We start from the raw sequence: 27,580 nt of genomic DNA on the forward strand, positions 1-27,580 counted from the left end.
TTCCCTTAATCAGTTTATTCAATATTTAATTTCTTCAATCACGCCATAGTTTTATCATGGTTCCTGAAGCAATATTGTTTTCTTCAATGCTTGATGGTTAGATGACAGTATATAAGAATGTATGTATTATTTTTTTAAAAGTCCAAATTCTCCTGAGTTTTTTTATTTTTTATTAATTGCTAACTTTTGTGGTTTTAGAAATTCAAGTCTTAAGGAGTGAAATCAATCAAGGAAGAAGCATTGAATAACTTGAAAGCCTTGGGGTCAGCTTCTGTAGGGGCTAAGCGTCCAATTTCACCTGTTCAGACATTGGTTGGGGGATATCTGCAGGAGTTGTGATGCCACTATCCTAGTGGTAGGTGTAAACTGGTAAAATTTTCATATAACTACTCTGTATATCTCTTGTCCCTGAATCTCTCTTCTTTTTTTTCTTCCTTTTGTGCAACAAGGTAGCTGAATATTTGAAATTAGATAAAAACTGGCTCATATTCACTAACATCAGCAACATAAAAAGTAGGAAGCATATACAAAATCTTGTCCCCTATGAGTCACTCTGCTTACATTATTAGTACTGTCACATTTATCCATTTGAATCTTCAGCAATGATAGACCTTTCTGCAAATAAACATATCCTCTTATCACCTTCAATAATTCATGACCTTTCTGCAACTTTATAACTATAGTACATTCCTCTTCATAACATTTTATTCGCAGTCACCCTCACCCAGGTCTATTTGAAACCTGATAGAGCTATGTCTCTCTGTGATGAAATATACCAAGAATATAAAACTTAAAAATAACATGGGTAGCAAAACTTAAGAAATTAAAAATAAAGGACTAAACACCTAAAAGCAGAGAATAGTGGATGAGCCCTGAGGCATTCCCAAAAGCAAAATGCAGTCTCCCGCAACAGCCCTGAGGCTGAATAATACTAAGATACTCTGAATACAGTCTCTTCTTGCTCAACTTCACATCAATGGAGGAATACCAAGACTAGTTCAATTCTATTGGTTTAAACAATGAATAATAATAGAACATTTTATTAAAATTTATATATATGCATGCAAGTTGTTGTGAATGTGAATGTAGATGCAGTTTATATGAGAGAGGGAGAGGGGGGTGTGACTGTTTCAATTTCATTGCATTGTCTGGGGAGAGTGATAGAAACAGTTTCGAAGTGGTAGCTACAGGGTACTTGTTGGAAGAGAGGCAAAAGGAAAAAAAAAGCTGAAAACGAACTAGTTAGTATATATGTATATGTGTATCCACTACTTTTCTGTATCGGATACAATGAGTATAGCTCACTCTCACGGGAATTGAGACTATAGAGACCAAGTCTTTTTAGAAGCAAAAGATTCATCATCCTACCTTTTTCTCGGTACATGATGAAAACTACAATTCAAAACAAAGTTGGGATAGATTGCAGCACAAACACAGATTCAGAGAAACACTGCTCGTTTTCCTGTTAGTTGAGTTCATCAAACAAACACCACCCCCAATAATACCCACTGTGCTTTCCAAAGAACCTATATAGAGCCATGACAAGTTGTTGTGATTAACACTTGAGATTGAGACTTGAGGTAGCTTCCTATATGTATATATACTTTGAACTCAAGCGTAATATCTTGTTTCTCTGCCTCTGATTTTGTGACATTTTGCCAATAATCACTGTCACTGACATTTTACTTCTATGCCTTTATTTTAGTGAAACTAAAGCAAATTAAGTCTGGTACAGGAAATTTTTTACGGTTGATGAAATTAATTAAATTAACTCAATGGGGTAAATAAGTAATTGAAAGAAGAAGAAAGTAAAATGGTGGTCTAGCAGTATTTATACATTACTATGCACCACCCACTTATTTTAGGTCTTAATAAACAACACATGTTCATAATCATCACCTACATAGGAAAACACGCTACTATAATTTCTTACTGCAAATAAAATAAAAAGTTTCTAGAAATTTACTATTAGTAATGGTACAAACTAATTAAAAAAATTAGAAAATATAAAAAATTCAATCTGTTTTTAAATTTATGGAAACCATCCGAGGGTGTGAGAAACTATAATGAAGTAAAACAATACTTATCATCAATAAAAAGAGTAAATAAATAATAAGTAAATTTCAACAATACTGAAGTGTTTAGCTTTTGCTTAAATATAGAAGTGTCAAATAAACTCACCTAACAATAACTTGCCAACTTGAGAGAGTTGGATGATTTTCAACTATACCTTAATATAAAAAATAGTTAAAAAAATTTGTATTAATCAACACCTTTAATTTAATTTTCTATTATTAATTATGAATTAATTTAATATGTAAAAACAATAATCTTTTTAATTTATCTTATTAAAAATATTAATTATAAATTGAAGTCTTATAATATATATATATATTAAGTAAAAAATAACAATTTTATTTTTTGAAATTTGGTTGCGAGTCAAAATTAAGTTCACATAATTGTAATAAGTCTATTTTCCCCATCTCACTTGTGATGGGTTAATAGTGAATTGAAAGGATCTGAAATGACATAATTTATCATCTTTAATTGAATTAATAAGAGAGTTACATTAAACAAAAATACTATACAGATCGAATCTAAATTTTTTGTAATACTCCCCTTTTATAAATATATTATTATATAGGTTTTATTATAACCATTATGATAAAAGATATATAGCAACAATAATAATAACAATTTTTGAAATTTATAATAATTCATATATCTTTTAAATAAAACAGAAAATAATTTAGATATTGATATATCATAGGAGTCAAATCAGTTACCTATAATTGGATTATTGACCCATAATTATGATGTCTACTATCAATAAAAATTGTAGTTGAACTGTTTGAGAGATTCTTTTGTTCTATCTTCATTAATGAGTTATATAACTTGTGCTCATAGAATTTTTGTTGCTTAGAATTCCTTTGTGTGAACTGTTCCAAAGTCAAATGAGTTGTTATGTTATATTAAATGGTGGTAGTGTTGAGTTCACAGATTGGACTACGTGTTTGGCTGTTTCTGAGCTCTAACCAAAAGCAGTGGTGTTAATTTATACACACAACAATGGATCGGAGTTGGATAAATTTTTTACGCACAACAAATGAATATGAGAATGGAGTGGAAGAATTTCTTGAATTTGCAAATATGAATGTTCTGGATAATAATGGAAAATTCTACTGCCCGTGTGTTAATTGTTTGAATGAGAGAAAACTACCAACTGACATTATTCGGGAGCATGTTCTTTGTGATGGTTTCTTAAAGAGCTACACAAAGTGGATATGGCATGGTGAATTAATAGACATGCCAAGTGTAGATGAGTCTGAAGCAGAAGAAGTTGATTTAGAGATGGATGATCGAATGGAGGAAATGATTCGTGATATTGGACATGATTCCTTTCAACGTGCGAATGTGTATGACAATTTGTGCAATGACGCAGAAAAACCTCTGTACGCAGAATGCACTAAGTATACTCGATTGTCAGCGGTATTAAAATTGTTCAATGTGAAGGCAAGAAATGGGTGGACTGATAAAAGCTTCACAGAATTACTTGAGTTGTTGAGTGACATGCTTCCTAAAGGTAACACGTTGCCAACACGCAATTATGATGCGAAGAAGATATTGTGTCCGATGGGTATGGAGTATCAAAAAATTCATGCATGCCCAAACGATTGTGTCTTGTACAAGAAGGAGTTAGCCATGTTACATCAATGTCCACGATGTGGGGTGTCAAGATACAAACAGAAACATAGTAAGTTTGAATCTGATAGTAAGGGTCCTCCAGCAAAAGTTTTGTGGTATCTTCCTGTAGTTCCACGGTTGAAACATTTATTCAGCAATGCAAATGATGCAAAACTCATGAGATGGCATGCAGATGGACGTACAACAGATGGCCATTTGAGACATCCGGCAGATGGTTTGCAATGGAAGAAAATTGATTCCATGTTCCCAAATTTCTCCAATGATTCAAGGAACATTAGATTTGGACTTGCTACAGATGGAATGAATCCATATGGTAACTTGAGCAGTAAACATAGTTCATGGCCTGTTCTATTAGTGATTTATAATTTACCTCCTTGGTTGTGCATGAAACGCAAATATGTTATGTTATCCTTGATGATCTCGGGTCCAAGACAACCAGGAAACGACATTGATATTTATTTAACCCCATTAGTTGAAGATTTGAAGATGTTATGGGAGGAGGGTGTTGATATGTTTGATGGGTACACTAGTGATTCATTCAAGTTGCATGCCATGTTATTTTGTACAATCAACGACTTTCCAGCATATGGTAATTTAAGTGGATATAGCATTAAGGGTCACAAAGCATGCCCTATATGTGAAGAAGGCACATGTCACCATCAACTACAACATGGAAGGAAAACAGTATACCTTGGACATCGGAGATTTCTTAGTACAAACCATCCATATCGTAAATTGAAGAAAGCATTTAATGGGTGTCAAGAAAATGAATTAGCTCCAATGGTTTTAAGTGGGTCACAAGTGTATGAGCGTGTGAAAGACATTGGGGATGTGTTTGGAAAGATGAAAAATAAAGGCACTTCAAGCAACATATGGAAGAAAAGGTCAATTTTCTTTGATCTCCTATATTGGAGGGTGCTTGATGTGAGACATTGTATAGATGTTATGCATGTAGAGAAAAATGTGTGTGATAGTATTATCGGAACACTCCTCAATATTCAAGGCAAGACGAAAGATGGTCTAAATGCTCGTTTGGACTTAGTTGAAATGGGTATAAGAGAACAATTAGCTCCACAATCACATGGTAAGCGAACATACTTGCCTCCAGCATGTCACACATTGTCTAAACAAGAGAAGAGAAGTTTTTGTGAGATTTTACAAGGTGTGAAAGTTCCACTAGGTTACTCTTCCAATTTTAAAAGACTTGTATCCATGAAAGATCTAAAATTACTTGGGTTAAAATCTCATGATTGTCATGTATTGATGCAACAACTTCTACCAGTGGCTATTCGAGGCATATTGCCTAAGAATGTTAGATATACCTTAACAAGATTGTGCTTCTTTTTTAATGCAATATGTAGTAAGGTTATCGATATTGAGAAGTTGGATCAGTTAGAAAATGAGGCTGTACTCATATTGTGTCAGTTGGAGATGTACTTTTCTCCATCATTCTTTGATATTATGGTCCATCTGATTATTCATTTAGTCCGAGAAGTTAGAATTTGTGGTCCAGTATTCTTACGATGGATGTACCCTATTGAACGATACATGAAGATATTGAAAGGGTATGTAAAGAACCAATATCGTCCAGAAGCATCAATTGTTGAAAGATATATTGCAGAGGAAGCTATTGAGTTCTATACAGACTACTTATCACAAGTTGAAGCTATAGGGGTACCGAAGTCTCGTTACCATGAAAGAGGTGCTGGTAAGGGTACTCGAAGTGCAAAAGTTAGAACTCTGAGTAGAGATGAAGTTCTCCAAGCACATTTATATATATTGAATAACACTAAAGAAGTCATCCCTTATTTAAGTGCTCATAAAGATATTGCGAAGAGAAATAATCCACGAATGTCTCAAAAATGGGTCATTAATGAGCACAACAAAACTTTTTTGAAGTGGTTCAAACAACAGGTTCAAAATGACAACACAACTTCTGATACATTAAATTAGCTAGCAAGTGAGCCAAACTATGATGTCTTATGCTGGAGTGGGTATGATATAAACAATTATACATTTCATACAAAAGACGAAGATGAAAAAAGCACCACACAGAATAGTGGAGTAATGGTTGTAGCTGAATCAATGCATTTCTCAAGTTCAAAGGATAAATATCCGATTATGGCCTCAATGTGCTACTTTGGTGTAATTGAAGATATTTGGGTAATAGATTACACAAGTTTCAGAGTACCTATTTTTAAATGTAAGTGGGTTGATGGTAATACTGGCGTGAAGACTGATGATCTAGGTTTTACCTTGGTTGACCTAGAAAAGGAAGGTTATACTAAAGAGCCATTCATCATGGCATCTCAAGCAAAACAAGTGTTTTATGTCACTGATCCCGCTAACAAAAGATGGTCAGTGGTTCTCCAAGGCAGAACCCTACATTATACTGATTACAATGATGAATTGATACTTGATATTAGCAAAACTCCATCCTTCTCATCAAATATGCCGACCTTGAATGTCGACAATGATGTAGATGATGTTCATGCCGTACGTGATGACCACAATGAAGGGTTATGGGAGAACATTCTAACTTGACCCATTTATTTATGTGCACATAAACTTGTGTGTGGCTTTTCTTCACGCTCTTCATCTTTCTCAGTTCAAGTTAATTGGTACATTTTATCCCTTCTTGTTCATTGTTTTAAAAACTACGATTCATGTGGTTCACTTCATCTTTATTTCTTTCATATTCTTCATAGGTGGGTAGGTTCAAAGTTTTGATCTGAAGCCATTACAAACAAGATAACCTAATATCCATTGCTTTCAGGTAACTTTTATATTCTACTTTTTTTATATGATTACGTGAATATTCTTTAAAACCTTAAAGTTGCATATCAATTTTTTATGTGAATATATAGATAGCAGATAGATAAATAGGAAGGTAGGTAGGTAGATAATATGAGTTCAACTAAGATTATGTGGTTTAGCCCTAAGATATATATATATATATATATATATATATATATATATATATATATATATATATATATATATATATATATATATATATATATATATATATATATATGCTCTAGCTAGTTGATGAAATCAGAGGTTTATAATTTCTGAGGAACACATATTCTGGGAGACAAATTTCCCAGCACAGATAGTTTGGCAAAACATGGGATGTCATGTTTCTCATATTTTCTTTCATGGCTGATGATGATGCAATCATCTTTTTTTATTAGTTAACTCTTTTCTTGTTTCCCGGCAGTTTTGTCTTTTATACATAAAAAATAAATTACAATCTGGTGATAATATTTTGTAAAAAAATTATAATATGATCAAAGATTTTTTGTAATATATAGAAACTGTTACATCTAAGTACGTGTACTACCTTTTAACATAAAATATGTATATTAATTTAATATACCTAAGTTGAATATAGAAACAAAGTTAAGTCCATTAGTTTCAGATTACATGCAACTATGAAAACATTAATTCATAATAATGTAATAGGAAATTTAAATCTGAAGAGAAAGAAGGAAGAGAGATAAGGTGATGATGGTGTCCGTGAGGCTTAACTTGTTGGGAATGGGAATGGGAGCCCACAACACAAAACCATTCTGTGTGAGAGAGAGAGTGATGAATCTGAATATGAATTTTTGTGTCTATGGCTTAAAAGTTGAAACATGGTGGGCTAGCCAACATGAGACAATGATAAAGGATAAAAGTTTTCCATTTTTAATGAGAAAATTATACTTTCACAACTTTATTTTACGATCTAAGTTATTATTTTTTAATATTTTTTAAGTAATTTTTCATTTTTTCTATATTCCAAACTTACTTTTAAAATATATCAATTCAGAAAATTATCAAAATTTAGGTATTATAATATTATTGTTCTTTTTGTTGTTACAACATGAAGTAAACTTTTAAAATTATAATAATAACGACAATAATAATTATCCACGCGCTTCTTTATTTCTACAGCCTCTCTAAAATATCAATATTTCAATATACCAATCATGCCAGTTGCAGTGTTTTTAATTGCAAACATCATCATAAGGTGCTAAGACTGCAAAAAGTCACCGGCAAAGTTCTTTTAAAATTTGAACGAATGTCCTATGGCCTCATTCAGAATGGATTTTAGTTTTTCAGCACTGTTTTCAGTTGTAAGTCTCGAAACAAAGACAATATTAGTAGTAGAGATGATGATTGTTTTGGCAGAAATAGCGATAGTAGTAGTAGCAATAATGATGATAGTGTATGTGTTTCAAAATTAAGTGAAAAATTATTCCAGCTCCATTTTGGCTAAATGCATTTTGTTTTGAAAATTGCAGTTGAATTGAAAACTCACAATCACCTAAAACAGGGCTTAAGATGTTTCAATGTCTAGACTAAAATTTTCACCAGGTTGAGTACGGAAGAAGACCGAAGAGCACAATCATGCTCTAACTCACCATTACTGTTTTTACTAAGCTTCTCATGATTAAGTTTTGCCATGCATTTGTATCATTGTATGCATGCTTATCAAAATTGAGAGTACGAGTTAAAACAAAAATAAACACTCCCACACCCTCTAACATATCCTTATTTGTTTCTCTTATTCTCTTTTCGATTCTCTTGCAGATGGTTTTTCTTTTGCTGATAATTGAAATGTACTTTTATCTTCGTTTATTAAATTATTTTCATTGAAGTTTCCAGAATCCATCCAAATAAAGACTTCTCATCTCTTAAGCACATTAGATCCCAGTTGATAGTAAGTACACAACTCTAATCATTTTTCTTGTCTTGATTCCTCTGTTACATCCAATGTAAATTTTGAAATTGATATTATAAGTCTATTGTTCATTATGTATCCTTTTGTCATTCAATTTCATCTATTTATTTCTCAAAATAAAATTTTCAACGACATCATGATCTACACCTGTGCATGATGACAATTACCAATGTGTTTCTAGCCTTGGACTTGTGTACAAATCACTTCAATAGCAAAATTTTTATCCTTTGCTAACAGTTCAAAACCTGTTCATTTACTTATGCTTATATGTTCTAGTTTTAAACTTTTTTACTTGCCTTCCTACATCTTCCCCTAACAAAATGTTCTAGTAACATTTTTATAAATGTCTAAATTGATACGTAAAAATGTTAGCAGTACTTCTTTATAATTCATTTTGAAGAATCATCTGTCATGCTTATTTGTCACTTACTTTTTGACCTACATAGTCACAACTCTCCCCGATTACTGAACAGTTTTTTGCTAATGCAACTACAATCTGGCACAGAGATTAAGTTTAGTTTGTGAAATTGAAAAGAAAAGTTATTGACTTGATTTATTATCAGTTTGAGGGAATACCCCGAGTTTCATTACTTTTGTTGATGATTCACTGTATTGAGTTTGTGGATGACTTAGCTGGAGACTAATTGATGCATGTAAATGTTAAATAGAAATTATTTATTAATTTTCACTAACAATTATTTATTTGAATAGGGAAATGCCCGGTGACACACCATTTGGTGACCTTCCACCTTCACAAGGTGGGGACAAGATTCATACATGTACCAAAAAAAATGGTAGGCGTGGAACTAGGTTGAGGGAGTTAACAGTCAGTCGTAGTGCGGATCAAAGATTGCCTATCCAATTTGATATGCAAACTGGTAAAGCTTTGGGAGATAATAGCACAAAATTCACCAGCTATGTGGCCTTGCTTGGTAGGAGCAAGTCATCCATTCTTATAGATGATTGGGACCATGTTCCAGAGACAGTAAAGAATCAGATTTGGCTAAGTGTCCAAGTATGAAATCTTAACTTATATAATTTATTACGTACATATAACTGATATTTAACATATGTAATCCATTCTTATTATACAGGTCACATATGATGTCCCAAATAGTAATCTGTTGAGGACGAAATGGATTTCATTTGCTGGGGAACGATGGAAGGGTTTTAAGACGGACCTTACAAGTCGTTATATCTATGGTCCCTTAAGTGATAAAAACCCTTGTGAGAAGTATCCGTTCCTTGATGAAGACACATGGCAGGCTTTTAAGGAAAGGCGATTAAATCCTGTCTTTCAGGTAAATTCATATTATATGTAGGTTTAACTATTTAATTGAACATATTGCTAAAATAAATCATTCTTTATACTTTGGTGCTCATAGGCTAAGAGGAAAGCTGCACAAGAGATAGCAAGAAAGAATGTCCACCCCCATAGATTGTCTCGTGGGGGTTATGATAAATTGGAGCAGAAGATGATGAAAGAGGCATCTGCCTCTAATTTCAGTGGGACTACTGTTACTCATCCTCCTCGCCATGATAAATGGAAAAGAGCTCGTCAAAAACCAACAGGGGATTACATATCTGCAGAAACAGAAAGCGTAGCTAGGCGTATTGTAAGTAACTCAAACTAATTTATTTTTAGATGTGTATTAATATATTTTTTTTAATCTTAACTTAAAGTTTTTGTGTTGTAGGATGAACTGGTCGAGCAAAGCACACAAGGATCATTCATTCCACAGGGGCGTGAGGACATATTGGCAGTTGCCATTGGTCATCCAGAGCATCCTGGACGTGTTCGTGGTGTTGGAAAATTTGTAGGCATCCGTCAATTCTTTGGTCCTCCATCAGCTAATCATAATAAAGTAAATATCAATGAGGAAGTTATCATGTCCATCAAAGAAGAAATGAGAGAACAAATGAGGGAGGAAATTAGGGAGGAGATTAAGAAGGAGATGAAGAAAGAGTACTTTGATATGAAGGCACAATTGTTATCAGACATGAGAGCAGAGTTAGCCTCTCCCTCAGCCCAGCCTTGTAATCCTCATCAACAACCTTCTATTATTTGTGTAAGCACAAAGGGGAGTTGTGATGTTCCTCTTGAAGAGGCTTCTCTCATTGGTGATGCAGATTACGAGTTGTTCATTGATGATCTCCTCCAGTCCTTGGTGGCTTTAGGTAATTTGTCTAATTATATTGTTTTGCATGTATTTGTTTTAGCCTAACTATATTGTCTTATTTATTTTACAAATATTATTTGGTTACCTTAGGTAAAATGTATGCATTGGGGTCAACCATACACCATGCAACCATTGCAGATGATATGATGAGAGTAGTGGTTGTAGATGTTCGAGATGCTACTGCTCCAGTCCCAGTGCCCACTCAAGAGGTTAAGACAGTGGGGCAGGCCCCTGGAAATTTTATCCTTTGGCCAGTTAGATTAGCAAAAGTAATTGCAAAGGAGGTAATTGTCCTTACTTGTTTTAATTATGCATTTATTTACATCAGTGTGTACTAATGTTATTTAATACTTTAAATATGTATAGCAGATTAGAGTACAAGAAAAGGAAGATGTGAATGAATCATTACCACAACAGACAATTCTAGAACGACTTGGTGCAATGGCAGTGACTATCGCCTTGCAACCTATACAATTAGAAATGTCTCCCCAAGCCACAAATAGGACCTTCAACACCCCTTTTTTTATATGTCAAAAGGATATTTTTGAAGTTCTCTCTGGCACTGATATGTTATGTATATCAGTAATACAACTTTGGTTGTTGTAAGTAAACTTTTATTACTTTTATGAAGTTTGAATATATTCAATATGTTATTCTTATATTATTTATTTTCAATGTTTAAGGTATTTACATCGTAGATGCACTGAGAAGAAGAATGATCACATATATGGATTTATTGATCCTATTGCCATTCAAGGTGTTGGGAATAAAAGTGAAGAGGTTCAAAAGTACCTATTAGAGGCATTTGATGTTGGGAAAAAAGAAGTGTACTTAGCGCCTTATTTGCAGCAGTAAGAATGTCTTTTATACATTAAATTATATTTATGTAGAACTTAATTGTATATAATGGTATTTGAATTTGTAGGGGTCATTGGCAGTTGTTGGTAATTCTTCCTCAGAAGTTTGTTGTGGTTCTTTTGTGTTCATTACACAAGAAGCCTAACACTCTGAAAATTAAAAGTACTTTACAAGCGTAAGTTTTTTTTATTAACTTATTTTTTGTGTTATATAACTTAATTTTACTAAGTTCCATATTAGGCAAAATTTTAATATACATTAAATTTTACAGAGCGGTTGAGGCTCATTCTAGGTTGCAGGGACAACAAATCACTTCTAGAAAGAAGTTACAGTTCATTGCGCCAACTGTAAGTAGTTAATCTTCAAACTGTTGAAATACAATTATCAAATTTATGATATTATATGAATTTAACTTGTAGTGCTCACGTCAACCGGGAAGCTATGAGTGTGGATATTAAACCATGAGGCACATGCATAGAATCATATCCGCAAACATTGTTGACTCATGGGATATGGTAATATGTACAATTTATAAATCACATCTTAAGTATTTATCACTAAAAGATTGTTGACTCAACTATTCATTGTGTAGATTTTCAATGACACATCTCCAATGGATCAAGGAGTCTTGAAGGAAGTTCGTGAGCAGTGGGCTTCGTTTCTTTTAAGTGTTTATATAAGATGATGTTAGGTGTTTTATGACTTATATAGTAATTTGTTTTGGAGTAGTATTATATTTTATATAAACATTAGATTCTATTTCATGTAAATATTAGATTGAATGAGATTTGTTTTCTGGATGTTTTGGGTTATTACATACAGTATATAAGATGATGTTAGGTGTTTTATGACTTATATTCGTTTTGGAGTAGTATTATATTTCATATAAACATTAGATTTTATTTCAAGTAAATATTAGATTGAATGAGATTTGTTTTCTGGATGTTTTGGGTAATTATATACAGGTTTGGTATGTGGTAAGAAGCATAAACGAATTCTTCATAAAAAAATAATAAATCACTTTTTATACCGGTTGAGGTCATACTTGGTGTAAAATGTGTAATGTTTTATACCGGTTGGAACTATAATCGGTATAATAAGTCATTTTTTCTTACATGACTTTCCATTTCCAAGAGGACTTTCTATACCGGTTTTAGAAATGGTATAAAATATAATTTTTTATACCTGTCATGGAACCGATGTAGAAAAGATCAAACTTTCTATACCACCTGCATCTATACCTATGCTCGAACCGGTATAAAAAGCCTTTTTTAACCGGTATAAAAAGCCTATTTTACACTAGTGATCCACTCACTGATTTTAATTTGTTTTTCGTGTTTTGTAAGAATTTGAACACACTTATGAGAAATTTATAATAACTATATTTCGTTTTGAGTAAGCTAAAAAGATATTTTTCTAAATTTAGTAGACAATGTCAACAATTGTGTAGGGTTGATGATTTGTTAGTGATTATTGAATAAAAGATATGCGATTTTACACGTTCAATCTATTTGTGATGATATCACTTATGTAAATACCTAATAATTATTGACTTCTGCGCACGTTGGAATTTAAACATGCCTTCCACTAACTAACTCAACCCTTTCTTCCTTCGGTGAAATCAAGTTTTTAATGAGAAAACCCACTTCCCAGGTTACTTCTTTCTCACACGTCTTGCCCAATATTCCTCGTCTTATGTAGAAGCAAAAAAAATATAAAAACAGAACGTGGAAGTTGTAAAAGAATATTTGTAAATTTTTAATCAATAATTAGTTTTTTTTTTCATGTCTTTAAGTAGTTTCCCAATTTATTCTAAAAACCATTTTCTTAATGAAAAATAATATTATGATCTCGATTATTTGACTTTCCTTCTTTATTTCTTGACATAATTTAAAGTAAATCATTTATTATAATTAGAGAAAAGACATTAATTAATCAGTAAAAAAAATAAGAATTATAGTATATTTTTTCTTTCTTATGAAAGAGTATGAGGTGGAAAAATATATTTTACATTAACGCGTCTTTGAAAGAGTTTCTAAAACATGAAGAATATATAGACACTGACACCAGTTTTAAACTAACTTCATAATTATTTAAAAAAAGAAAAAGAAAAAGAAAAGAGTGCCCATCGATCAGATTTTGTACCCAGAAGGTTAGTTAATTTAATGCAGCTAAATATAAATGGAAAATAATTTTTTGAGAAAGATGTAGTTAACAAAGTTGACAAAGTTACCAAATAAAGTAACTTTTTTATTTTTTAATGAAAGTTAAGATAATAAAATAATAAAATTTTAGGGTTTTTTTACCAAAAATAGTTATTTGTCAAAAAGTTTGTCAAAAAAATTTTGTCAATGTATCATCTCCCAATATAAATATACAAAAGCATAAGTCTCCACAGACATGAAGACATTGCTATGGCAACAAAAATGAAGACCTGGACCACCTTGTACACCCTTGTTTTCCTCTTCATTATCTTCCTTTCTTCCTCTCATGTTGCTTTCTCTTTCTCAGATACCACATGCAACACTACACCCTACCCTGCATTCTGCAAAACCACTCTACCACCTCAATATTTATCCACACATGACCAATTCCGTTTCCTCCTTCACCAATCCTTATCAACAACAAAAACGATTGCTGCATTGGTCTCTTCTTATCTCACAAACCACTACGCCATTCATAGTTCAACACTGCACGCCCTTGAAGATTGCTTCAACCTTTCACAACTCAACATTGATTTCTTGTCCACTGTCCTCCAAGCCATTCAAAACAACGTCAATGGCTTTCAAGTCTACGACTTGCATACCTTGCTCAGTGCCATTTTAACCAACCAACAAACGTGCTTCAACGGTTTTAACGAGGTAACTCCCTGTCCTGTAGTTACCGGTGCCTTGTCAAGTCCCCTTTCCGATGCGATCAAACTATATAGCATATCTCTGGCCCTTTTCACCCGTGGTTGGGTTAGCGATGCCACGGAAGGATCAACCACAGTTGAGACTATTACTAATAGAAAGTTACTCCAAACAAGCGTTGACAATGTGGAGGTGAGGCAAAAGGTGGTGGTGAACCCTGATGGGTCTGGTGATTTCACCACCATAAATGATGCAGTGGCGGCTGCACCTGAAAACAGCGGCACCAACAACGGGTACCATGTAATCTATGTTGTCGCGGGGATTTACAACGAGTACGTGTTTATTCCTAAGAGCAAGCAGAACCTGATGTTGGTTGGAGATGGCATCAACCGCACTGTGCTCACTGGCGATCGCAGCGTTGTCGATGGCTGGACCACTTTCCAATCTGCAACTTTTGGTAAGCTATGTTCGATTGCATATCATGTCACGTATTTTCTGCTTATGCATGAGCATTAATTTCTGCTGTCAAATTCAACATTAATACGAGTGGGTGTGTAACCATCTATAATATGGCTACTAAAATTGTCATTCATACAAATATATATATAAATACTATGTTGTTAAAAAAGGTGACAAAGTTAGACTACTGTGTCTGCTACAACTGTGTTGTGTTGTGTTTGTTTTCAGCTGTTGTTGGAAAAGGGTTTGTTGCCATGAACATAACATTTCGTAACACTGCTGGGTCCAGCAAGCATCAAGCTGTGGCTGTTAGAAACGGGGCAGACATGTCCACGTTCTATTATTGCAGTTTCGAGGGTTACCAGGACACACTGTACGTACATTCCCTAAGGCAATTCTACAAACGCTGTGACATTTATGGCACTGTGGATTTTATATTCGGCAATGCAGCAACGGTATTCCAGGATTGTAACATGTATCCGAGACTTCCTATGTTAAACCAGTTCAATGCAATCACAGCACAAGGGCGAACAGATCCAAACCAAAACACTGGCATCTCCATACAGAACTGCTGCATAATAGGAGCCAGTGAATTGGGTGATGCTACTAGCAACTATAATGGGATACAGACATATTTGGGTAGGCCTTGGAAGGAGTATTCTAGAACTGTTTACATAGAATCTTTCATGGATGGCCTAATTGATCCAAAGGGGTGGACAGAATGGTCAGGGGATTTTGCTTTGAGCACACTGTATTATGCAGAGTTTGCTAACTGGGGACCTGGTTCAAACACCAGCAATAGGGTCACTTGGGAAGGGTACCATCTCATGGATCAAAAGGATGCACTTGACTTCACGGTGCAGAAGTTTATTCAAGGTGACAAATGGCTACCCTCCACAGGAGTACCTTTCAAAGCTGGGTTACAGTAATTTTTTTTGTTCAACTTGTTTTGATTAAATTGATTGTATCAAGTGATGCCTGATGTAAATCTATCACCTTTATATATATATTGTGCATGTCAAGAATTGAAAAAATAAATAAATCAAGTGAGTTCTTAAGGAAAGTTTTGCCTTCTCTTCTTATGACCTTACTATTAGTTGAAAAATGTATGAAACACCCCGTTTGGTTTGAAAGAGGAGAGATTAAATATTTTAACCATCTTTAAAATTATAAATTAAAAGGACAGACATTTTTTTTGTATCTTTATAGCTTTAAATTAAATGAAAAGAGACACCATACCCACCTTGTTTTTCTCCCATCGATCATATCCTTATTTGAATCAAACAATGAGTGCTAAAAAATTAATCTCTCCCCTTAGTTCACAATGTGACGGCGATCTATAACATTAGAAAAGAAAATCATTTAATACAAAAGTTAGGATACGTTGAAACATTTATTTAATTTCCTTTTATCAGGCTAGCAACATTTTATTGTTTTTGTTTGCCCAAAGGTTAAATTGGTGCCCGCTGATTCATGAACAAATCTGCAAATGAGATGAAGGATTGAAAACAGGGCTTATGATGCTAAAATTATATTTTGAGTATAAGGTAAGAACAGAAACCTCAAATTGTTTCTATATATTGTGCGGCTTCTGAGCTTGACCAGTTTTAGAAAAGAAAGGATATTTGACTATTTTGAGCAAAACCAAGCAAGTTGTGAACCACTATTTGATCTATATACAAAGGATTTTCTATTTTGGCCACCGATCACAGAGATGCACACTCCAAAAGGATTTGACGGGAGATTGCCGCAGCCTGAGCAGGCCCTTTCTCTTCACTTCTCTGCGCGTCTCTTTCCGTTACACAACACGCGCAGGAACCAAAACATAGAAGAAAAAAAAAGCAGCGACAAGGTTTAGTTGTATTTGATTTGCGTGTAATGTTGTTATCGTTTACCCTTAGTCTTATTGTATTGCACTATTGAAGTGTTGATAGGGGGCGGTTAATTGAAAATGAACGAGGAAGATGGAGCAAGCAAGAGGAATATCGCCCTTATTTGTATTACTACCATCTTCCTTGTGGCTTTGATCATAGGCATCGCATTTAGCGTCAACGTGGAGACGGACAGTTCCCACAGTGAAAGACCACAGAAGGATCGCGTTGTTTCGTCTGTGAAAGCGGTGAGAATCCTTTGTAAACCCACAATGTACCAGAAAGAATGTGAGAAAAGTCTGATAAAAGATGCGGGGAACATCACAGACTCCAGAGAACTCATTAAAATTGCATTCAATGTAACCATGAAGAGAATAGGTAAAGGACTAAAAAAAATAGATACCATGCGCAAGAATGAGAGTGACCCCAGAACCAAGATGGCGTTTGGAACATGCACGCAACTGCTCAATCTTTCCACTGGGGAATTCAATAGGGCAATCGAGAAAATGGGCAAGTTTGATCTCAACAATCTCAACAACATCCTCACTAGTTTGAAAGTTTGGCTCAGCGGTGCAATCACGTACCAAGAAACTTGCTTGGATGGTTTCAATAACGCCACCACCCATTCAGGGAGTAAGATGAGGAGCTTGTTGACCACTTCCATGCACCTCAGCAGCAACGCCCTTGCCATCATCTCAGCACTTGTTAGCACTGTCGAAATTACGGAAGCCGGGAGTCGCAACCTTTCTGAGGGTGGCGAACATGTTTTTGGTCACGGTGAGGTTGTTCCCTCGTGGGTTGTCGATGATGATGATGATGATGATGATGGTGTTCGTAGACTCCTTCTTCAAAATCCTCATAAACTGAAGGCTAACGCGGTTGTAGCCAAAGATGGTAGCGAAAAGTTCACGACCATCGGCCAGGCATTAAAGATGGTGCCTAAGAAGAACAAAAGGCCATTCGTGATTCACATTAGGGGGGGTGTTTATCATGAGTACGTTGAAGTCCCTAAATTCATGACTCGCGTCGTGTTTGTCGGTGATGGTCCCAACAGAACACGAATCACGGGCAAGAGAAACTTCGTGGATGGAACGGTTACTTACAGAACCGCCACAGTTGGTATGCATCTTGCTAACGAAAAATAAACAAAATTAAATCTTTTTTACAACCCTTTCAAGAAATTGATCATGTTAATTAGTTTGTGTATGCATGCAGCTATTCATGGAGATTACTTTGTGGCCATCAATATAGGGTTTGAGAATTCCGCTGGTCCCCAGAAACATCAAGCAGTGGCCATAAGGGTTCAAGCAGACAGATCCATTTTCTACAAATGCTGGATAGATGGGTATGAGAACACGTTGTATGCTCTTGCAATGCGTCAGTTTTATCGGGAATGCAGGATTTCAGGCACCGTGGATTTTGTGTTTGGTGATGCAGTGGCTGTTTTTCAAAAGTGCATTTTCGTGGTGAAAAAGCCATTGAAAAACCAAGAATTGATTGTGACTTCTCAAGGTAGAAAGGAGAAGCAGCAACCGACAGGAATAGTGATACAAGGAAGCATCATTGTGGGAAATGGTAGAGTGAAGTTTGATAACAAGGCTTACCTTGCTCGTCCACAGAAGAGTTACTCGAGGACCATCTTCATGAACACTTACATGGAGGACATTATCGAACCAGAGGGGTATCTGGCACGGCAAGGACGACATGGTCCTTCAGGTATGAACACTTGTTTCTATAGTGAGTACAATAACAGTGGTCCTGGTTCAGACAAATCGAAGCGTGTAAAATGGCGTGGGATCAAGACACTGAATGCAAAATCTGCGACGGAATACTCACCACTCAATTTTTTTCATGGAGATCAATGGGTTAGAGTTACTAAGATTCCTTACTATCCTAATATCCTCCCCAAGCTCTAAACATTTTTTTAGGAAGGAGCATGTCCACAGACTAGACTCATTTAATTAAGGCTTCTATCGTTCACTTTTTTTTTTTTTTTTATTAGTTTCAAGTCTTTGTATATTCTGTAATGCCACATTTCTCAAACTGCAGAGAGATGATCACTTCTTCCTGTTCCTGTAGTAGTACATAGATTTAATGTAATTAAACCTTTCTTTAGGAGATTTTGTTGTTAACAAAATTTAATATATATACTTGCTATCTTTTTTATATATTTAATAAAAAAATCATTTCAACCCACATAAACCATACAACTTAATGGAAATAACTACACCAATAACAACAAAATAGTTAATTGACAATTATTTCATAAATATAGTCTAATTTTTTTTCATTTTACTAATAGGATAATTTACTTCTGAAATTATAAAAATGTTTTAACTTCTTAAAAAAAATTAGTATGGACAAAGCATGTCATGTTAACACAAGTACATAAAGAAAAAGTTGTGTCGGTAAAGGACTTTATTAGATTTGACTTTAAGTCGTGTACATGACATAATTTTTATGTTTTCGTAAAATCAAAGAAGTTTTATTATTTTAGCATGACTTCGAGTCAAATTTAGGAAAATCATTTCAGATTGAGGTAACTTCTTCCTTACAAAGTCGTGCTAACATAACTTGTACAATTTTAAAAAGTTGCACCACTTTCATAATTTTATAAACAAATTATACCAAATTGGTAAAAACGCTCGTGTAGTCTGAAGTTCATTAAGATAGTTCAAGTATAAAATTAAAGTGTTAGATTCATGTATAGCATTAAAGCTTGATAATGAAACAAAGTTAAATAATGAAAGGATACACCTTTATCTTAAACATTTATGTTTTCTTGCTTATATTTTTTTCATCATACTAATATATCTCAAACTTATTATTTACATTTTCTGGACAATGATTTTCTTTATTAAAAAAAAACATGGCTTTAAAAAAGTAATACATTTTAATTTTATATATATTTGTTACATATCTATTTCTTTTTCTTGTTTGTTTATCGGGAATTTAGTTCGAATGCTCTCTTACTCTTATTAATTACTAAACATTTTTATTTGAGTTCTTTTTTTAGGACTAACAAACACTTGACTTTTTGATCTTAATTGGAGTGTTGTTTATGTCTCGATATCGATGCAAAACACTGATCTAATGTAAAAATTGTTAATTTCATGCACTAATTTCATCCACGCGCTCAATGAATTTGATTCTTATGTGGATTTTCACAAGTATCTCACACATAACAAGTCAATGTTTTGTATACTTTCGATTTTTTTGTATATTTTGGTGAAGATGGAAATGAAATGTAACAACCAAAGGATGAAGTGAAAAATATAGATGATTGAATTCAAAAGATGGATACGATGATCAATGGAAATGCGATAGAACAGTAAAAAAAAATAAAGTAACTTGCAGAAAAATAAATTATAAAGGAAAACAAAGAAACTTAACAAAAATCAATGAACGCAGTGACCCAACTTACAACAATCAACTTTGATTTAGTCATTTTCATGTTCATGGCGTTTCAGAATGTATGATTTGTTTCATAATTTGTTACCCTTGTAAAATACCACCTCCAGACATTTTTCAAGATTTGAATTTAGATTTGAATAAATTATAAGTATCTATCTATCTCAAATTGCCCTTAATATTTTGGAATCCACATGACTTGAGCAATTACTATCCATTAAGTCTCCAAATCAATTGTTGTTTTGTTCTCCTTGATTTGCTTCTTTATGTTATCGATATTTCTCTTTGATACTTCATCTTCTTCAATCGATGTTTGGAAAGAACATAACTAAGTGACTTTCTAAAGAGTTATATGCCTCTTTTATGTCATTCATTTCATAGGGTTTGGTAGTCTTTTGCTCATACTCTGGGTTTACAACCACGAAGGCCTAAGAGGCTCGAGATGACGCTTGGATGACTTTTGAAAGTGATATTGCCCTTCAGTGACCCATTTGTGTAACTGTTATGCACTATGAATCCTTGTTCCTCGACCTTTGTTCCTCGACCCTTATATTATTTGGCTTTCCATGGATCGATCCTAACTATCAATTGTATGTATGTAATTTACATTAGTGACCTTCAATCTATAGCAACATTTAATCTTTTAAATAATTTATTCCTATTTCTCGATGAACTTAACAATACCATCTCATGTATCTTAAAAGTTTATTATTTTTAAATTTTCTCTCAATGTCTATGTATTAAGTCTTGATAAATCTTTTTAGTGTACATCAGGCGGATATTCACCAAAAAAATTTGAAGGGACCAAAATAATATATTCAAATTTTATATATTTAATTATTGTTATTAATTTAACAAAAATATATATAGGTTTAATTAATCGTATAGTACCCAGTTTGGGGCTAGTGTGTCAAATAGGTACCCGATTTTAAAAAAGTGTTAATTCATCTCAACTTTTAAAAATTGCTTCAATTAGGTCCCTTTCAGACAGAGTTGACTAACGCCGTTAGTCAACGTGCCACGTGTCAATATGTGATTTTTCTGATTTTTTTTTTAAATTTAATTTTTTTTTTAATTTTAAAAAAAAAAATTAAAAATGCCACGTGTCAAGTCCCTGTGTGTGCCACGTGGCATTGTCAGTGCCACGTGGCATTGTAATGCCACGTGTCAGTGTCACTATCAGATGTCATTGTGTTGATTTCGATTTAGTCTCCATATATGTCTTTTTATTTCAATTTAGTACCTAAGTAGGTGTATCTGATTCAATTTTGTCCCATTTTTTTTAATAATTAAAATATTTTTGTAATCCATTTTTTATAAAATTAAAATTAATTAAGTATAAATATTTTTACAAAACTAAGTACTAATATTTATAATGTTTCTCTCAATTTCAGACCAAATTTATTATTTGTATAAATGTTATACTAATATTTTTTATTAAAAACGAATTTTTAATATATTACTTTATTAATTACTTTTTTATTAAGTACTCATGTTTTGTTAATTTTTAATTTTTTTTCAAAATAGAACAATATTGTCTCTTACTAATTATAAATCAAAATTTTTATTGGTATGAATGTTATACTAATTTTTTTTATTAAAAATGACTTAATAAAATGACTTTTATTACTAAATTTTAATATAAATATCAAATACTTAATTTTTGTAAAACTTTTATACTTAATTACTTTTAATTTTATAAAAAATATTTTAATTATTAAAAATTATTAGGTCAAAATTGAATCAAATACACATAAGTAGGTACTAAATTGAAACGAAAAAACATAAATGGGGACTAAATCGAAATCAACACAATGACATATGATAGTGACACTGACACATGGCACTGACAATGCCACGTGGCACACACAGGGACTTGACACGTGGCATTTTTAATATTTTTTAAAAAAAATTAAAAAAAATTAATTTTTAAAAAAAAATCAAAAAAACCACAGATTGACACGTGGCACGTTGACTAACGGCATTAGTCAACTCTGTCTGAAAGGGACCTAATTGAAGCAATTTTCAAAAGTTGGGATGTAATTGACACTTTTTTAAAACGGGTACCTATTTGACACACTAGCCCCAAACTGGGTACTATACGATTAATTAAACCATATATATAATTGAGTATTGAATTTCTACTTAGAAAAAATTACAGCCTTTAAGTTGTATTTGATGTATAATCCATTTTAAATAAATTTTACTAATTTCATCTATTTCATTTTTTATTTATTGGATACTCTCATATTTGAGAATGTCTCTTCGTTAAGTTTTAAAAAATCAGTGGCAGAGGATCATTGTAGCAGGCGGGGGCCACCGCCCCCCCCCCCCCCCCCCAACTTTTTCAACTTTTTTAAACCTTTTTAAATTTTTTAAAATTATATATATTTAAAATTTGTTAAACTATTTATGTTTTTAAATTTTTTAAATGTATATTTTTAAATTGGATAATAGTATATCGAAAAGTTAATGAAAATAAAATTTAGGTATTTTTTATTTCTAGGGTATAATATTTAATATTAAGATAATTTTTATTTTTTATTTTTATTGTCTTTTTAGTTTTTCACATGTTGTATTTATTTCTTACCCTTACCTGATTTCTTTTTGTTACGTTACCACAAAAGAAAAAAATATAATTTTCTCGTGTCTCACTTGGTAGTGAATTGATTATCATAATTTTTGTTAGTAATTATATCTCTCAATTATTGATTATATTATGATAAATTATTTTTTAGTCTTAAACTTGTTTTTGTAGATATGTATATTGATGAAAAATATAAGAATAAATTCATTTTTTAGAATTGATAAAAGATGAATGAAGATCAAAACAAGACAATATTATTGTTCATCGCATAACAATGACATGAAATGCGACTTTGGAATTGATATGTGCACATACGAAAAATGAGAAATGAATATTTTGCTGATAATATAATTATTTATATTGAAAAAAAAATAGTTGAAAAATATAGTTATGATTGAATTATTTGATAAGTTCAAAAATATGAAAAAACGATGGACAATCCGTTAGATAATGTAGTTTATTTTATAGTTATAGCTATACTAGAGTATTATTCATTTTCATTGAACGAGTTACAGTAATGTTAAATATGTAAATTTTAAATATATAATTTTGACTCCCTTAGAAATTTTGGTCAAGATCCACCACTGTAAAGAATTAATATGAAACCCCAACTTATAATTCTTCGAATATTAAGAAATGATTCATCTAATTCGATCATTGAATCTTATTATCATGTTTGAAAATATGTAAAAAAGTAAATCTATATCTTGTTTTCATCTTCAGGGATATCTTCCCTTTACTCACTTTAAAAAAATGAATATATTATTTTATTTTTCATCAATATACTTATTTAAAAAAAATTAAGACTAAAAATAATTTATCAAAATTTAATCAAAAATTGAGAGACGTAACTACTAAAAAAATTGTATGATAATCAAGCAAAAACTAAAAAATGGTTATGAAAAAACATATATTATATAACTTTTCCTTCTATATTCATAAAAATATAAATATACAAAAATTTTATGAGATTAAAAAAATACTGACTTTTAAATTAATATTTCAATATCAAGAGATAAGAAAGAATTACATTTCTATCTTAAAAATTGCAAGAAAACACATGAAAAAAATGAGAATAGAAAGAATAAAATTGTGTCTAACTTCCATTTAAAAAAACAAAATAAAAGAAAATATGCAAACATGAAAAATGAGTAAAATATGAGAAAAACTTAAAAATAACCAGAAAAAGTATAAAAAATATCTCAATAAAAAAAATTCTTCATTATATTTAATTTTATATTTTATTATTCATTAACATTAAATATTATACTTTATAAAATAATAAAAGTCTATCTAATTTAATTTTCATATCAATATAATATATATCATATATATGTTTTTAGAATTTAAAATTATATATTTTTAAAGAAAATTAAAAAAATTTGGATATATTTTTTAAAAGAAATTAAAAATTTTGGTGGCCATGCCCCTAACCATCAATATAATCCGCCACTGGTGTACATGATTCTTTACAATATCATGTTTTAAAAAAAAAGTGTATGAAAACTTCAAAAGACACTGTGTGCGGACCTGTCCTTTACACGTAACCAAAAAATATATTATTTTATTGGTATTATTATAATAATACAACATGCATTGAATTTGATACACACTACTTTATCCCAAACTATATTATATATATGAGCCACCGATTACTATATTAATTAAGAAAAGGTAACATGTGATATATATATATATAAATATATAAATATCACTTTGTTTATCACCGATATATGTCGCTTTTGTTTATTTATATTTTGTAATTTTCAAAGATGAGCCACCGATATACTTTGGTTGTTGATTTTTAGTCCATTGCTTTGACTTGCAAACTTTATTTATATTTTGTAATAATATTTCATTCTTTCATGTAATATTACATAAAATTTCTCTTTTTAAACAATTCAATCAATTTATTTAATTAAACCAATGAATTTATCAAAAAGTAAGAATATAAATAATAAAAAAGAAAAAATAGTTTTCCAAGATAAATCGGTGGGAAGTATAAGTAAGGGAAGGAGGAGTGTATCTGCATAAGGTCAATAGAACAGAAAAGAAAGAGATAAAAGAAAAGATGGAGGAGATAGTTCACAGAACGGTGGAAGTAAATGGCATAAAGATGCATGTTGCAGAGAAGGGAGAAGGCCCGGTGGTGTTGTTCTTGCATGGCTTCCCCGAACTCTGGTACTCATGGCGCCACCAGATTCTGCATCTCAGTTCCGTCGGTTACCGTGCCGTTGCCCCTGACCTCCGAGGCTACGGTGACTCCGATGCCCCTGAGCCACTCACCGCCTACACGTGTTTCCACCTTGTCGGAGACATTGTTGCGCTCATCGACTCTCTGGGTGTGGACAAAGTCTTCCTTGTGGCACATGATTGGGGTGCCATCCTCGGTTGGTACCTCTGTCTCTTCCGACCAGACAGAGTGAAGGCCTATGTCTGTCTCAGTGTCCCGTTCCGACCCTTCCTCGGACGAAACCCCCAACAGAAAACCGTCGATATGTTTCGTGCCTTGTATGGAGAAGACTACTACATATGCAGATTTCAGGTACTTTCTCTTGTTTTAAGCTCTTGGGTATCAGCTACCAACACTGCTTCTAGAATATTTCCAATAAAATAGTATCAGAGATCTAGATCTGTTCAACAACACAAAAATCAAAGGAAAGAAGGATAAAGTAGTGTATGTGTTGATATGATGTGTGGCGCAGGAACCGGGGAAGATGGAAGCTGAGCTGGCTCGCGTTGACACTGCATATCTGATGAAGAACATACTCACGACGCGCCAAACCGGTCCACCAATTTTCCCAAAAGGGGAATATGGAACTGGATTTAATCCCCATACTCCAGAGACCCTACCCTCGTGGCTCACTCAACAAGATCTTGATTATTACGTTACCAAATTCAGCAAGTCTGGCTTCACTGGAGGCTTGAACTATTACAGAAATCTCAACCCGTGAGTTCTTGTATTCAGATGTTGTCGATCTTGTTTATTTAGAGAAAAGGAATATTCTGGGAGCTTCAAAGCTTAATGGGTTGTAAAAGTTGTGATTTTGCTGATGGTTTTGCAGAAATTGGGAGCTGACAGCACCGTGGACTGGAGTGGGAATCGTGAATGTACCGGTTAAGTTCATTGCGGGTAGCGTTGACTTGGTGTACACTTCCCCGGGGATGAAGGAGTACATTCACGACGGTGGTTTCAAGAAAGATGTGGCATCTCTGGAGGAAGTGGTGGTGCAGGAAGGGGTTGGCCACTTCAACAACCAAGAAGCAGCACACGATGTGGCCAATCACATTCATGACTTCATTTCCAAGTTCTGAGTCATGGTTTCTATGTCAATGCAAACCCAGTTTCAATTCTGCAAATTAAGTTTCAGTTATGCGTGTAAACTGTTAATAAAGGAAAGTTGTTGCCATGATTTCAATCAAAATTACTTATTTTTTCCCAGAGTTATAGTCAAATCTTAAGCAAAAATACTATCACTTAGATACACATTGTGTTTACTACTCCATAATAATGTCCTACTTAATAGACTATTAATTATGTGAGTAAATGTCCACTATATAGTTTTTAGTATTGAGTATAAGTAAAGAAACTTTCAATGATACCACAAAATACTTACTAGAACACAACTCTCATGTAAAGCGGAGGTATTATTTTAGGGAATCCTGCACCATTCATTACATACAAGAATTCCTCTACAGGGGAAAAAGAGAGTATTTCATTATATAACAAGAGTAAACATTTATTGATGCATAAAATTTTAGACATTTTAAAATCATTATCCAAGTGAATGGGTAATAGTTTTTTATACAACAATTACGTTTTCATATAAAATTTGTTGAGGGTATGACTAACATTAGAAAATTGTTGAGAGTATGACTAACATTAGAAAAGTTCTTACATGCGTAAACTAAAAATCAAGGTTAAATATGTTTTGTTGTTCAGTTGGAAATGTTTAATATAATTTACAAAATAAATAATTAAAATAAAAATTCTATTATTATTTACATTTTATGGACTATTGATTGTATGAGTAAATGTTATTTATAGGTAAACAAGTTTATTTTATTGATTACAAATTATTTTTGTTTAAATTATATTGATGACAATGGACTTCTATGTTTCCCTTCTTTATTTATAAATATTATCCAGGTATATAGAAAAAATACATAACAAATACATTAACTCACAAAAAGTGTTTTATGTTTTTAGTCTTCCACTCTATATTGTCTTTTAAGATATTGGTATTCATAAGGTTAAGAGATCATTCGCTGTTCTCCATCGATTTGACGAGTTATTGTATCTTGGGAGAAAAATGCATAATATTGTGTATTGTCCTTGGAGTAGGGGCATTTCCTCTCTAAGGATAACGTAATGCGTGCCTCAATCCATGTTATTTATACTCTTTACTTCTTTCATAGCTTTGTTCTATATTGTTACTATTATTATTATTATTATTATTATTATTATTTGTTTGACTTTATGAATATTTTGTTACTCATATATAGGGATGTTAACGGGACGGATAGGGTACAGGTAGTAGCTCCCTTATACCATACTCGTTGGATAAATATACACTTCGTACCCGTATGCTCTGTGCGGGTATTCGTTATGCGAATACCCACATTCTTTTTAATATCCAATGATATCCACGGGTACCCGCGAGTATTTACAAAAAGAAAATTTTAATATTTAACAACAAATTTTAACTATAAATTCAAATAAAAATACAATGCATAACATTTTTAAATTTCAAACAAAATGCAAATAACTCATCTAAATAGTAGTGTTGAATGACAGTTTAAAGATAAATGAAGATTTTTTTTAAAACCAATTGATAAAGAATAACCCATTCAAAATCAATGTATTACTATTTTAATCATTTTTTTTTATTTTTTAACTTAAATTAGAATATAGCAGACACGAG

At 32.5% G+C, this 27,580-nt stretch overlaps 5 protein-coding genes across 5 annotated transcripts; all 5 read left to right on the forward strand.

Annotated features, from left to right (window-relative positions):
• Positions 1-3,069: 3,069 nt before the first annotated feature.
• Positions 3,070-5,658, forward strand: LOC114191334. Its single transcript, XM_028080503.1, has one exon. It carries the CDS (start codon positions 3,070-3,072, stop codon positions 5,656-5,658), a length of 2,589 nt encoding a protein of 862 aa, XP_027936304.1.
• A 4,668-nt stretch (positions 5,659-10,326) lies between these two features.
• On the forward strand, positions 10,327-11,933 carry LOC114191335. The gene is made up of 7 exons (XM_028080505.1): positions 10,327-10,615; positions 10,708-10,901; positions 10,987-11,219; positions 11,301-11,468; positions 11,543-11,650; positions 11,747-11,822; positions 11,895-11,933. The coding sequence occupies exons 1-7, from the start codon at positions 10,327-10,329 to the stop codon at positions 11,931-11,933; spliced, it is 1,107 nt and encodes a 368-aa protein (XP_027936306.1).
• Positions 11,934-13,891: 1,958 nt separating this feature from the next.
• Positions 13,892-15,842, forward strand: LOC114192297 (pectinesterase-like). The gene is made up of 2 exons (XM_028081977.1): positions 13,892-14,784; positions 15,015-15,842. The coding sequence occupies exons 1-2, from the start codon at positions 13,902-13,904 to the stop codon at positions 15,713-15,715; spliced, it is 1,584 nt and encodes a 527-aa protein (XP_027937778.1). The 5' UTR covers positions 13,892-13,901; the 3' UTR covers positions 15,716-15,842.
• A 687-nt stretch (positions 15,843-16,529) lies between these two features.
• On the forward strand, positions 16,530-18,719 carry LOC114192778 (probable pectinesterase/pectinesterase inhibitor 21). Its single transcript, XM_028082594.1, has 2 exons — positions 16,530-17,776; positions 17,873-18,719. The coding sequence occupies exons 1-2, from the start codon at positions 16,738-16,740 to the stop codon at positions 18,571-18,573; spliced, it is 1,740 nt and encodes a 579-aa protein (XP_027938395.1). The 5' UTR covers positions 16,530-16,737; the 3' UTR covers positions 18,574-18,719.
• A 5,953-nt stretch (positions 18,720-24,672) lies between these two features.
• Positions 24,673-26,103, forward strand: LOC114192378 (epoxide hydrolase A-like). Its single transcript, XM_028082084.1, has 3 exons — positions 24,673-25,200; positions 25,361-25,605; positions 25,721-26,103. The coding sequence occupies exons 1-3, from the start codon at positions 24,727-24,729 to the stop codon at positions 25,968-25,970; spliced, it is 969 nt and encodes a 322-aa protein (XP_027937885.1). The 5' UTR covers positions 24,673-24,726; the 3' UTR covers positions 25,971-26,103.
• The last annotated feature ends 1,477 nt before the right edge of the window (positions 26,104-27,580 follow it).

This window comes from Vigna unguiculata, chromosome 7 (genome assembly GCF_004118075.2).
Source record: "Vigna unguiculata cultivar IT97K-499-35 chromosome 7, ASM411807v1, whole genome shotgun sequence".
Taxonomy (NCBI): Eukaryota; Viridiplantae; Streptophyta; class Magnoliopsida; order Fabales; family Fabaceae; genus Vigna; species Vigna unguiculata.

What these genes read in the sequence shown, in the direction of transcription:
- LOC114191334 (XM_028080503.1), top strand. Translation starts at nt 3,070, where the DNA reads ATGGATCGGAGTTGGATAAATTTTTTACGCACAACAAATGAATATGAG.
- LOC114191335 (XM_028080505.1), top strand. Translation starts at nt 10,327, where the DNA reads ATGTCCATCAAAGAAGAAATGAGAGAACAAATGAGGGAGGAAATTAGG. An exon ending in GTAATACAACTTTGGTTGTT is followed by an intron (nt 11,220 to 11,300) that starts GTAAGTAAACTT and finishes TCAATGTTTAAG; the next exon opens with GTATTTACATCGTAGATGCA. An exon ending in TACAGTTCATTGCGCCAACT is followed by an intron (nt 11,823 to 11,894) that starts GTAAGTAGTTAA and finishes TTTAACTTGTAG; the next exon opens with TGCTCACGTCAACCGGGAAG.
- LOC114192297 (XM_028081977.1), top strand. Translation starts at nt 13,902, where the DNA reads ATGAAGACCTGGACCACCTTGTACACCCTTGTTTTCCTCTTCATTATC. An exon ending in TTTCCAATCTGCAACTTTTG is followed by an intron (nt 14,785 to 15,014) that starts GTAAGCTATGTT and finishes GTTTGTTTTCAG; the next exon opens with CTGTTGTTGGAAAAGGGTTT.
- LOC114192778 (XM_028082594.1), top strand. Translation starts at nt 16,738, where the DNA reads ATGAACGAGGAAGATGGAGCAAGCAAGAGGAATATCGCCCTTATTTGT. An exon ending in TTACAGAACCGCCACAGTTG is followed by an intron (nt 17,777 to 17,872) that starts GTATGCATCTTG and finishes GTATGCATGCAG; the next exon opens with CTATTCATGGAGATTACTTT.
- LOC114192378 (XM_028082084.1), top strand. Translation starts at nt 24,727, where the DNA reads ATGGAGGAGATAGTTCACAGAACGGTGGAAGTAAATGGCATAAAGATG. An exon ending in ACTACATATGCAGATTTCAG is followed by an intron (nt 25,201 to 25,360) that starts GTACTTTCTCTT and finishes TGTGTGGCGCAG; the next exon opens with GAACCGGGGAAGATGGAAGC. An exon ending in TATTACAGAAATCTCAACCC is followed by an intron (nt 25,606 to 25,720) that starts GTGAGTTCTTGT and finishes ATGGTTTTGCAG; the next exon opens with AAATTGGGAGCTGACAGCAC.